Genomic DNA, 12,748 nt, shown 5'->3' with positions numbered 1-12,748 from the left:
GCACATAGAGTATGTTGATAATTTGAATCTTTTCATTTGCAGGAATCTCTGTCTTCACAAAATACAGCGTTGATTTCACCAGTAATCATTTCACAGATGATTGATGGGAATAAATCCAAAGGAAAGCAGCCTGCCTTGCCTATGCAGTCCATGATCCCCCAGCCCAGTGCTTGCCACACGAAGCAGTCTTCATCTAATCAGGGGTCAGTCAAGGTTACCAGAGCATTTTTGGTACTTTCCAGCAGACTGGAGGTTCAGGCATCTTTAGAAGACACCAAGTCACCACTGGACTCTCATGTCACAGAGGAAAAACAGTGTCCCAAGCAGCAGAACGGGTTTGCCTCCATAACTGTGACAGCCAGGCGTGTGGCTGTGGGCTCTGGGGACACAGCATGTGGCCCTGGGGCTGTGCAGGACCCCAGCATTGTGTCCCCCACCTCCAGCAGAGTCCCTGCTCTCCTCCCTCAATGGCCTCCACCAGGCCACACACACCAACGTGCCTCTCCAGGAAAGGTTTGTGAGCCTTGCCCAAAATTAGGTGAAGAGCCACAAAAGCAGCTTTTTGACCCTGGAATCAAGGAGACTGGCTTGGGCCTTCAAAGCAGTGATGGGATGGAGAAAGTACCACCTTCATTCCTCTCCTGTGTCCACCTCCAGGTTTCTCAGCGGTGCCCAAGTACCATCTATTATTTCGACAAGTCCCTCGATGTGTGCATTGACCAACCTCGAATTAAATGCCAAAAAACATATAGATCCACATTATCCTTCAATATAAAGTGCAGTTTGTCCAGATTAACAGCAGATGGAGTAGATGGCATAGCTAATGGAGAGCCCATGGAGGAGACAGCTCCAACAAAGCTCCCAGGAGCAAACAAGACTCCACTCAGATCAGACTTGAGTGCAGACTTCACAGAAAATAAGGTAATTAATAAAGTGAAAACAAAGGAAGGCTGTTTGGGTAGCAAATACCCTTTGCAAAGTGTCCTTATCTCAGAACCTCCAGCATTTGTGGATATACCCAGAGGACATAATAACGTAGTAGCAACAAAGAAGGAAGATGATGAGCATTCTGGCAGCTCTCACACTCTGTTTTCCCTCCAACTTCCTAATTCAAGTGGTGAGCCAGGTAAGTAACTTCCTTAAACCTCAGTCTGGTGGAGCAGAGGTTCAGGCTGGAACAGACCCACCCCAGTGATTTTGTGTGAGCAGATAACAGTAATGCTTGTTTCTGCAAGGGCACAGTGAGTCAGAGCACAGCCCAGCTTTCAGTTCCAGAACTGCCATGAATATTTGCCATGCTGCTCATCAGCTGATAGGGAAAACTCCACCTGTGTTTTCTGCACTAAACCTCTATTTTTAACCATCTATTACTGTAATTTATTTTTTTTTCTCACAGCAACATGCAAGTGCTTATCCCCTGAAAATAATTAGATCTTTCTTTGAATAAGGGCTGAATTTCAAGGTGTGAAATTCAGAAGATGACTGCCCTGAGCTCGGTTTTGTGTTCCTTGTAATCAAAAATGATCTTGTTTTCAGCTTTTAGTTTAGAAGGCTACAGTAACAAGGCCAGGGTTTTATAACTAATGGATCCAGGTAAATGGTTTGCAAATCTTGAACATATTTGTTTCCAACATTTCCAAGCATTTTGCAAGCATAAAATTTCCTTTGCAACATTGCTCTTGGGGAAGGGAGAGGTGCCCTGGGGATTGCTTGGTGCCCAGAGTGGTACAGCTCCTGCTGCACTGGGTATTTTACAGTGCAGCTGTTTTCCAGCACATTTGGATAACCACAGCTGAGTTTATTGACTTTCCAGGAAAGGAAGGTGGATGGGAGGAATGTCAATGAGCAAGTCTGTTTTTCAGCAAAAGCACGATGATTAAAACTTACCCCCCATGTATCCCACGACCTTGGGCTACATTTAATTGCAATTACCTTGTTCTTATATGGTCTTTTTGATCTAAGAGTCAGTGTATGAACATAAGCTACTTCCTAAGATTCCTCTGTAGCTTCATCTTCCCAGTGTGCACATGGAAAAAAAAGATGAGAAGCTGCATTTTGTCTTGAGGGCTGGACAAGGTACAAATTCCTTGAAGTTACTGCTGCTCTCCCTTTCCCGTGCCTGAAATCAATGACACTGATCCTGCAGCTATAGGGATGCAGGAGCAGCACCTGAGAGAAAATATTCCTTTGTGTTTCCAAGCATAATCCAAGCTGCGTGTTGTTGGGGGGGAGATGGCACAGGGGGAAGCAGGAGAGGGAAGATGCCAACCGGTGCTAAAGGGTTGGAGGGAGAAATGTAAAGGGATGACAGCATCAAATTAAGCTTTTCATTGCATACATCCCAATTTCAAATAACAATGTCCTCCTCAAGTTTCCATAGGGAGTGTCACGTATTCAAGGCTTTGTTCAAAACCATCTAAGGTGTCTCTGTGATATTCCACCGAAACAAGGAATAAAATAACACTGAGCCTTCCCTGGGTTTGGTGATACCATGGTGGCCATGGAAGAATCTCTTTCACCAGAAGCAATTAGAAAGTGAAATGGGACACTGCTCACGGTTCCACAGTTTTACTGAAAAGAGGAAATCAGTGAGGTAAGAAGCTGAGAAATACTGGTTTCTGAAAAAGGACTTCCACCATTTGTGTACACAAGAATATAGGTGTAAATAAACATGGGAAGTGTTACCTTTTTAACTGCTTCCACCTTTTGTGTGAGCAATAATGTAGAACGTAAAGATATATATTTCTCTTGCTCGAACCCTTTGTAACATATAAGAAGGTGTTTATCAGCTTACTACAACTTTCCTGTGTGAAATTTGTATAAACAACCAGAATAATGCTGCAAAACAACAGCCTTTCTCCCCAGGATCACTGAAGTAATGAGGTCTTGCACTGCCATCAACCATTAAATGTGACAATCATGAGAAACCTGGTTGAACACACGAGACATCCACACTGCTCATTAAAATGAAAGACAATTGGTATGATTTTAACCTGGGAGGAATGAGAAAGTGAGTCCCCTTTAGTTCTGGGTCAAATGAAGGAGAGAAGTGATTAATATGAGATTAATCATAGAATCATTAAAGTTGGTAAAGGCCTTCAAGTCCAACCATCCCCCAGCACTGCCAAGGCCACTACTAGCCCATGTCCCCAAGTGCCACATCCACATGGCTCTTAATTCCTTCCGGGGTTGGGGCTCCACCTTTCTGGGGAAGAAATTTCATATGATAAGATATTCCCAATTATTTTAGATATTTTTTCCTCCTGTGTTTACTAGCTCAAATCCACTCATGTTAAGCTTTAATCTGGTAAATGTTTATGCAATTAAATGTTTGTGAAATGAAATGTTTAAAAAGAAGGAAGAACTAGCAAAGAAGGGGCAGCAAACAACTTTTGACACCATGTTAGTACTTTAACATAGTTATCTCGTTGGCTGAAGGAACTGCAGAAAGCACTTTGTCCATCACATTTCTGATGACCCAGAAAGTTGGAGTTTATATTGGTTTGCAGCTGGAGGCAATACCTTCCTGCCAGCAGAAATACAAGTGGTAATAACATCACCATGGTTAAAAAAAAAAAAAAAGAAGAAAAATTACTTTCAAGGCTACACTTCTGTGTATGAAATCTGTAAATGTAGTTTCCAGGATGTACAGGCTGCTTTATTAGGATCTGAATTGGAATGAGCACCCAAATACTTCTCTGCTTTACAGGTGCTGGGGCCAGGTTTGCTGTCTCCTAAAGGGCCAGTTGAGTCACGGCCTCTTTGGAATGTCTTTTTCCTAATTTTTTTGTGTGACTTCACTAAAGAAATGATAACTCTACTTACAGGATTGTTCATAGTATTTTGTGTTCAAATCCAAGTATTCAAGTCTTGGCTTTACACAGACCTGGATAACCTAATCTAAGGCCCTGCTTTCAGCAGGAGGCTGCTCCAGGTGATCTCCAGAGTTATATATTTCCACCATGTGCCACATATGAAAAGGATATTTTAGGATTATTAATGAAATGTAAATTTTAGGCTATGCTCATGGGTGGTTATTACATGTAGAAGTCCAAATCTCTCAGACTCAGTGTTCAAAGCCGTGTTTCGTGCTGTCGCATCCCAAGGATGGAATATGATCCCGTGATTTCATCACTATGGACTGTATCTTCTACCAGCTCCGTTGTTTTGGGTCTCTACATCCATCATCTGGCAAGAAATTGAATTCCAAGTGCTGCAAAATCCATGTTACATGTGAAGTCAGACTTGAACTGTGGGAGGACGTAGAATTGTGGGATTTAAATGTGTTTATTTTAGTGAGTGACCAGCATGTACCTCCCCTGGGCAGCTGGAGGAGCGTGTGAAGTGGCCCACTGAGAGCCACAGGACCCCCCTCAGAGCATGGCCAAGGGGAAACCCTGGCCAGGCTCCATGGGGTCCTTGTCACGGGTGATGGATGTGCATCACCCTTCCTTTGGTCACAGCTTTTAACAAGCTGTCAGAACCTGCTAACGCTGCTTTTCAGGGAATGCTGCAATTTCCTTCACTGTCTGCAGCTGATGTCTCATAAATACAAGGTAAGTTAAAAATGAAAAGATTAGTCTTGTTTCTGCTGAAGACAGGAACATTTTTAATCTTGATTTCTCACTTACATTTCGTGAAGTGTATATTCCACATGAATATCTAGTTTTCCATCCATCTTTTACAATCTATTACCTACTGGGCTCTATGTTGAATTATTAAAAAGGGGCAAAGAGAAGAAAATGGGACAACTTTAAATTCCTTTTGACCTCTTGATTAAACAGTATCATCACTTTTCTATGGAAGATTATAAATGCCAATGTCTGAATTTATCTGTTTAAGCTTAAATAACTGTAAACCTCTTGATGCCTGAGCACCTTCACAAACATCAGCTATTTTCTAAACCAAAATAGTTTCTGCTAACAGCTACAGTTTTATTCTTCTTTGTTGTCATACCCAAAACTGCTGTGCAGAGTTATTAAGGAAGAACCACTGAGGTGGAGAGTAAATCCAGTTTGGATGGTGGGTGCTGTGCTGGCTTCCTCAGCTCTATGTTGAGATACAGAAGATGGTCAAGGAGGGTGGGGGGAGATGAAAAAAGGGCATGTCATGAATCACATTCCTATGTAAACATCAGGATTGCGGGATATGTATCAGCACTGGTGTGCAGCAGGACCAGGGCAGTGACTGTCCCCCTGTGTTGGACTCTGTGGGAGCCTCAAATCCTGGGGTCAGTTTTGGGCACCTCACAACAAGAGGGACATTGAGGGGCTGGAGCATGTCCAGGGAAGGGAATGTAGCTGGGGAAGGGTCTGGAGCACCAAGAGCAGCTGAGGGAGCTAGAGGGGCTCAGCCTGGAGAAAAGGAGGCTCAGGGGGGACCTTCTCCCTCTCTGCAACTCCCTGACAGGAGGGGGTAGCTGGGGGGGTCGGGCTCTGCTCCCAGGGAACAAGGGACAGGATGAGAGGAAACAGCCTCAAGCTGTGCCAAGGAAGGTTTTGATTGGAAAATAGGAAACCAAAAGAGTTTTCCAGCCCTGGCACAGCTGCCCAGGGCAGTGGTGGAGTCCCCATCCCTGGAGGGATTTAAAAGCTGTGTAGAAGTGACTCCTGGAGATGTGAGTTAGTGGTGACCTTGGCACTGCTGGGGGAGCAGTTGGACTCAATGACCTTAAAGGTCTTTTCCAACCTAAAAGATTCTGTGATTTCATGAGTGAGTCAGCAGTGGAAGGTGAATGACACAGACAGGGGATGGTTGTAATGGACATGGTCACCAGGAGCTGTGGGCACTGGGAACCAGTGGGGGTGTCCAGGGGAGTTGCATTGCCTGTTCCTTCTGCAGAACTCCAGAGTGAAATGCTCAGGAGGGGAAGAAAACATTTACATCAGTGAACAGGATAGATCAGAGAGCTGGTAATGGAGTTGCTTATATCTTTTCCCAAAGAGAATGGCAGGTGACTTGAAAGCATAATTCACTTAATTAAAATAACCCAAGTCAGTGAAGAGGGAAAACTGAGATGGGATCTGGGCTTTTGGGGTGTTCAATGGCCCCAGATGATTACAGGCTTGTTTCCTTCTTAGACAAGAGTTTTATTAACAAGTGCTGAAGTCAGCAGCATGTTTTCTAAGGGGTAAATAGCTAGATTTTAATTTGTTTCAAGAGCTATTTTAATTTCTTTATGCAGTGCTCAGGTATGTATATACATACTCCTACTGGAGTAAAAGCAGAACAGCTGGTGTTGTGGGACTTTGAGGTGCTTCTACCTGCAAAATAAAAATATATTTGTGCTTTAAATACACATTGAAGAGCCCCTGATACTTGAGATGTTTGTGCATCACGAAAATCCTGTAGGTCACCTTTAAACTACTATGTACTCCTGATAATTAGGATGGGCTAACTAGGAAATCTGAAGACTATAAGTAGTATTTACTTTCCATTATTAAATAGTATTTGAAATGTTATGGTGAAAGAATACGGCCTATCTGGTGTTCTCACCTCATCTTCTGTTTATGGGAAAGTCACCATGCAATAAGGCAGAGCACAAGATTTGTGTGTGTGTAAATAATATATACATATATATATATATATATATATATATATACATGAACAAGATATAATTAGAGGAAAGCTGTTCCTTACAATATGGAATTTATTGTATAGAAACTTGAGTAGCTCCAGCTGATGCCAATTAACTCTCCAGCCTGTGAATGTGTACAGCAGCAGGGATGGTGAAGACAGGAGAAATATGAAATATGGCACACAAGATTTTACTTTAGCTTGCACCTGCTAAGCACAGAGAGCCAAATCTTCAGCTGATGTCAACCAATAGAAATATCTGCCTTCAGAGGGGTGACACTGATTTACATCAGCCCAGAATCTGGCCAGGGACGTTACTGACTTGGCACTATGGACACAGCAGCTGGTGCCGACTTGTTAAGAACAAAGCACCACATGCCAAAAAGCCCATTAAAAAGCGTTCCTTTGATGTTTCCCTTCATCTGGTACAAATTTAAAATGGAGGAGGCTGTCAATTTTCCTTAGTCTAGACATTTTGTGTCATTGGGTCTGTGTCACACTGCAATGTGACCTTCATGTACTGCGTCACATGCTCAGAAATTGAGAATTCGATCCTTTCAGATGCTGAAAACTCAGTGGGGAATTGGCAGTCCTGTTCTGGGTGACTCTGGAAGATGCTGCCAGCCTTCGAGACAGACCCCAGCCTGTGGGATGGGCAATAGCAGTTGTCTGTGTTTATCCTGGAGCTTTTTTATTCACTTTTTGGAAGTAAGAGGACGCCTCTTCTTCTCTGGTGGACCCTTTTGCATTTATGGAGTACCAAGCTCTTGAGCTTTACTTTTTGTTTCAGTTACCTGCTGCTGGTTTCCCCATCCTCTGGTGCGACCAAGGAAGGGGTGATGATGTCTTTGGGTGTAAGAGAAGTAAGGGATCAGCCTGGAGGGGTATTTATTATTCCATTTATTTAAACTATGGGACTCAGAAGAGCTGTGTGGCCTGCCCTTCATATGGATAAATGGCTACCCTTGGAGATCTTAGACAACAGATGAAAGCAAGAGGGATGGATGATGTTCAAGTTGTGTTAGTCAAAGCTACCCTTAAGCTGTTTTTCAATGATGTCACTGTGATGTCACACTGGCCCAGGCTGAGATTATTTTCCTATAGATATGATTGTTTTTTAATGATTTCTCTGTGGTTTAAGGCAATGAGCAGTTAGGGATGGTTGGGGGGATGGTTGGGTTTTCTTGGTTTTTCTTTTGTTTGAGATTTTTTTGTGGATGCTTTTGTTTTTCTAAGGGCATGATCATAAAATAATTTGGCTGGAGTTGAAGGAGCTCCTAACCTTCAGGTGTCTTTTGGGGATTAAAGGCTCAGTTTTATGTTATGGGACATAGCAATAAATGTGTTGGATAGAAAGGTCATTATTTCTCGAGAAGACATAGGGATGTCTGCTCTGTTAATGATGTTACGGAACACATTTCTATGAGTGAAACACACGAATTAGAATTATTTTCCCAAAGATCTTCGTATTGTCTGAAGATCCAAGTTGTTTTGGCTTGTGAAAGTTAAGGGTTTGATTCTTCTGCTGTTTTCCATCTTGATTAGGTTGGACTTCAAGATGTTAAAGATCTTTTCCAACCTACACAATTCTATGATTCTGTGATTCTATGACATTTCTATCTGGAGTTGTCAGAGTTGGTAAAAATGTGAGACAATTTGGAGTGAAAGACTCTGGAGGGTGCAAGTCACTCGTTAGCACTCAGGGCAAGCGGCAGCAGACGGAATACTGGAATCATTAAAATAATGATTAAAAGAGATGGGCTATGTGGATTCAGTGACTGCATTATGCCACTGGAGTAAAGGGCCTCATTTTGCCCTAATTCACACTTGGTTTAAACCAGGAACAACCCTTCTGCAGTCTGTGAAATGAATACTTGGCTCAGCCTGGCTGCGGTAAATTATCAGAAAGAGCTGAACTAGGTGCCTTGGACATGATGAGAATAACAAGTGGTCGATACATTTCTTACCCAGCAAATCACCATTTAAATGTTCTGAATCATCCTGAACATTTTTTTTTTAAAGTCACACTGCATCAGATTACTCCTTGAGTCATTACAATAGTGCCTGATAGCTTCTAGCATGACATCCTGGAAATGCAAACATGGATTTCTGACTCCGAGGTTTTTGGTTCGTGGCTGTTACTGGGAATGTCTCACAAGTACAGCAGCAAATTTCAAAGTATTTTTCAATAACTGTTTCCATGGTTCTTAACAATATGAACACACATCCTCTCACTCTAAGGACCAGTTGCCTGGGAGTGTTGCGTCTGTTAAAGACACAGGTCTGGCACAGCATGGTCGAAAAAACAAGGCAAGAAAAACTAGGATGATTCAAAGCATGAGTCTAAAACCTAAGACTGATTATCTTAAATGAGAAAATAATTACCGAGTGCTTGACCAACCTCCATATTATGAAAGGTTTAATGAAAAGGAAATATTTTTCCTTTTATTCTGTCCCAGCTCATGGGAAGCAAAGGGGCAAAATGTTAGCAAAACACGGAAACACTGTAGTCGACCAGCTGGATATTGGGAGCTCACTGGTGCAAGCTGTCAAATGGAATCATGGAGGTGGATTATTAGCTGCCCACTGAAATGTTCTGCGGCAACAATACACTGTCATGATTTGAAGTGTAAGATGATCTCCTGCAGGTGCCATTGATAGAGTCATAGAATCATTAAGGTTGGAAAAGACCTCCAGGATTATCAAGTCAAGCCTTCAACCGAACACCGTCATGCTCACTGAACTATATAACTTAAATTTCAGTGAAGAAATGTTTCCTGATGGCCAACCTGAACTTCCTTTGGTGCAACTCAAGGCCATTGAACTGCACCATTTTGCCGGTGCAGCCCTTGCAAGTCCTTCTTCCCATCGAACCTCTCCGTGCTAGTCGGAGTCGGTGCCACGTCCTGTCCTCTGCAGCATATCTGTACCCATGACCTCCCTGAAATAAGTGTCATTCTCTTGTTTGACACCAAGAAAGAAGGTCATTTAGTTATTTGTGAAGCATTTAGAGAAAATAAATTAGCTATCACCACGGAGAGGCTTATTGTGAGGGGCTGTGGATTAGCTGGTTATGGGATTGTTTGCTCTGAAGCCAAGTGTGGGGCTAAACTAATTTTGCCAAAAGCCTTCTGTAAACAAACTGTTTCTTGACATCAAGAAGCTCTTCCTACTTTGGACTGATTATAAGGTTTGAAGCCTAACAGCTCTTAGGTACACTTGATAAGCTTTCTCTTATAAATGATTACAACTTCCTACAGTCAAATATTAGTTTTTGCCAAAAGAAAGCCTTTTTCCTTCTGAGAAATGTGTCCACAGCTGTCAACATGGTTTAAAGAAAACCCAAAAGAGAGAGCTAGGAAAAAGATAACCTTTTTTTGTTAGAGATAATTTTTTAATCTAGACTCTTAGCTTGAGGTTTTATTGATATAGCTGAGATAATTAAGCTTTATCCCCACCAGGCAGGGCTGTTTGAAAAAGAATTAGTGCAGGTACAATGACACTTTCATTGGGAGTAATGGGCTGTCTGATTCTCTTGCTTCAAGCTTGCAAAGTAACCTTGACTTTGGATGTTGACAATTCTGGGAACGGAGCTGAGGACACGACCCAGCCCTGTTTCTCAGGATCCAACCCCAGGTTTTTGTTGAAAGGTAAATCAAGACCTTGTTTAGCATCACATTTTGAATAGGAAGCACTGGCAGAGCTACATTCCCAGCAATTCAGGTAGTTTCCATGGGTGCTAATGCTGAGCAGCAGCTGACGCTGCCTCTTGTAAATGAGTCATTTGACAGACATCAGGAGGCAGTTTGGGACATGGGGCTCATTGCTGGTCAGCAGAAAGTTTAGTAAAAACATCTGAATTTTGTAGCACTCCTTGCCGACTGCAGCCTGTTGACTGATTAAAAGCGATGCCTTTTCCTCGGCAGCGATGTGAGAAATAAATTATCCGTCCTATCTTGCATCCCTTGACAAACACTGAAATAACGAATAATACTGTCATTGCTCTCAGTGTTTCCATCTTTCTGTGTTACCAGGCTGCCGAGATGATGGGGGCTGTTTACTCATGTCTAAGATCGTGTGGCTTAGCTGTGGCAATCCTTGATTCATGATAAGAATTGAGTCATCAGTCTTTGTCATCGGGAGTCTTGCTTTGGATTAGGGATCGTTGCTCGAGGCACATGTGGGCTCTGTACAACCCACTCCTACACGTTCCTGGGTCTAAATCTTGAAGAAAGCAGAAGTTTCTCATATTTGAGGAATGTTAATTGCTGCTGCTCTCTGCTTGGGGTATTGGCAGCATCAGCTCCCACCATGGAGGTCCAGGAGAGCTCAGCAGCTCAGGACATGGGGCTTTTATTAAATTAAAATAAAAAAACCCGATGGGTGGTCTGGAACGGAAAGCCTACCTACAGTGGGGATGTCTGATCTCATTAATGACACACAGTGGATCAGCACTGTGTGTCTCCTTCCCAGCCACCTTGTGTCGGGCTGACTTGGTGGCCGGGGAGGATTCGTGGTGCTGTGGCTGCTAAAATGAACTTCAGCCAATTTCAAAGGAGCACTTTGTCACAAATTGTCAAAAATCCCCACTGAAACACTGTGAAGAGTCTTCTATGCAAGTATGAAAAGCTGCATTATCCTGTTGTAAAGTGAAAGGGGGAAAAAAAAAGGCAGTAACAATGGCAAAGGGGATGTTTGCCTGGATTGTGTGTGTCTCAAGGAAAGGCAAGTTTAACCTGCTGTAATGCAGGGTCACTTCCCGTTAGCAAAACCCCCTGAAGGGAGAGGAGGGAGAATGTAAAAAGATACTTTACAGTAAAACAATATACTTCTTTTTCTCAGAGATCAAGGATTCGTTTTTGTTTTTTTTTTTAAAGGAGTTTTTGAAAATCTACCCTTGGTTTCGCAGAATATTTTTAACTCCTCCAATATGGTATGGTTTTCACTAAGCCATTATTTAAAAATTGAGCTGTTGTCATCTTCTTTCTTGCACGGGACAAAAATGACCTTTCTCCAAATGTAATTATGACTTTGTTCCTTAAATTTTCTCCTGAACTTTTACAACTAGGATCTGTACTCGCTGAATTTTATTAATGGAGTCATTCTGTTCTCTGTTTCTTTGAGTTTTGCTCTCCCGTATCTCCCAAAGCATTACACTTTCATGTCTTTGTTCATTAGTTTTAAAGTCTTTCTTCAGCTGGGATAATAGGAAAACCATGTATTTCTAGTCATCCAGTTGCAATTCTAGCTGCTCTCAGAGGGGCATATACATTTCAAGTTTGGTTCGTGGGGATTTAGATATACAATTCCAGATAGTCTTAATGAGAGTAACAGTCCTAATTCCCCACACAGTATATTAAAAATGGGTCCAGAATGCACAGAGTGAAACACTGTGATCTTACCTTTAAGTACCTTTGCCTTGTTCTTTTTTTTTTTCTCAATATCATTTGCATCTGTGTTCGTTAGTGAAGGTAATTGAGAGCTGCCCTGAGGATGAGGGAGCTGATCTTTGGAGCCCTTGTCTGGTTTGCTGTGCTGTGTTTTCCTGTGGATTCACTGCACCTGGGTGTACCTTTTGAACAGAAAGGTTAATTCAAGAGGGAGTTGGAGGAAAGAATTTAGCAAATTGACTCTGTTGTTATTCTGATTGCCTTCAGTGTTAGACAAGAACAAGACACACCTTTTTATCACCTTAATTAACTAAAAAAAATTTAAAAATCCCCCCATACTGTGAATCTAATAAGGATTAAGATTTAGTTATGGTATTAGAACAAGATCTAAGGAAGACAGTTTTCATGCAGGAGGAATATGGTGGTTTTATACCTGAATTTCATGAGGAATTGTGCTGGTTTTAGTTCTTTCTTAGACATCCTTTTGTTGTCACAAAACACCAAGAAACATCCATCACTTTTTTCTAATTTGAGACCCCATTCCTAGTTTTGTTGGTGCGTTTCTTTGTCTCCTAATCCATGTCTTTACAGGTATTCCCCAGACCTTGTGGGGTGAATGCCATTGGTGGTATTTCTTTTAGCAGGGAAGGGTGCAGTGAGGAGGGAGGGTTGTCTCCATTTGCACTGCATTAAGGCATTTCTTGGAGCTTAATTCTCACTTCCTGAAGGTTCCCCTACTTACACCTGGAAGACAATATCCACAAATAACTGGTCTGGTAGTT

At 42.2% G+C, this 12,748-nt stretch overlaps 1 protein-coding gene across 2 annotated transcripts in view; it reads left to right on the top strand.

Annotated features, from left to right (window-relative positions):
• CUNH10orf90 (chromosome unknown C10orf90 homolog) overlaps window positions 1-12,748 on the top strand; it is a 65,550-nt gene that overhangs the window by 33,657 nt on the left and 19,145 nt on the right. For both annotated transcript variants that reach the window (XM_017809357.1, XM_017809356.1), the window contains exon 3: window positions 43-1,126. In XM_017809357.1, the coding sequence (XP_017664846.1) occupies window positions 43-1,126 (1,084 nt within the window). The remainder of the gene's footprint in view (window positions 1-42; window positions 1,127-12,748) is intronic.

The sequence above is a fragment of the Lepidothrix coronata genome, unplaced genomic scaffold, assembly GCF_001604755.1.
Source record: "Lepidothrix coronata isolate B3197 unplaced genomic scaffold, Lepidothrix_coronata-1.0 Scaffold25, whole genome shotgun sequence".
NCBI lineage: Eukaryota > Metazoa > Chordata > Aves > Passeriformes > Pipridae > Lepidothrix > Lepidothrix coronata.
Note: the sequence above shows the minus strand (reverse complement) of the source record. Positions and strands in the feature narration are given on the sequence as shown.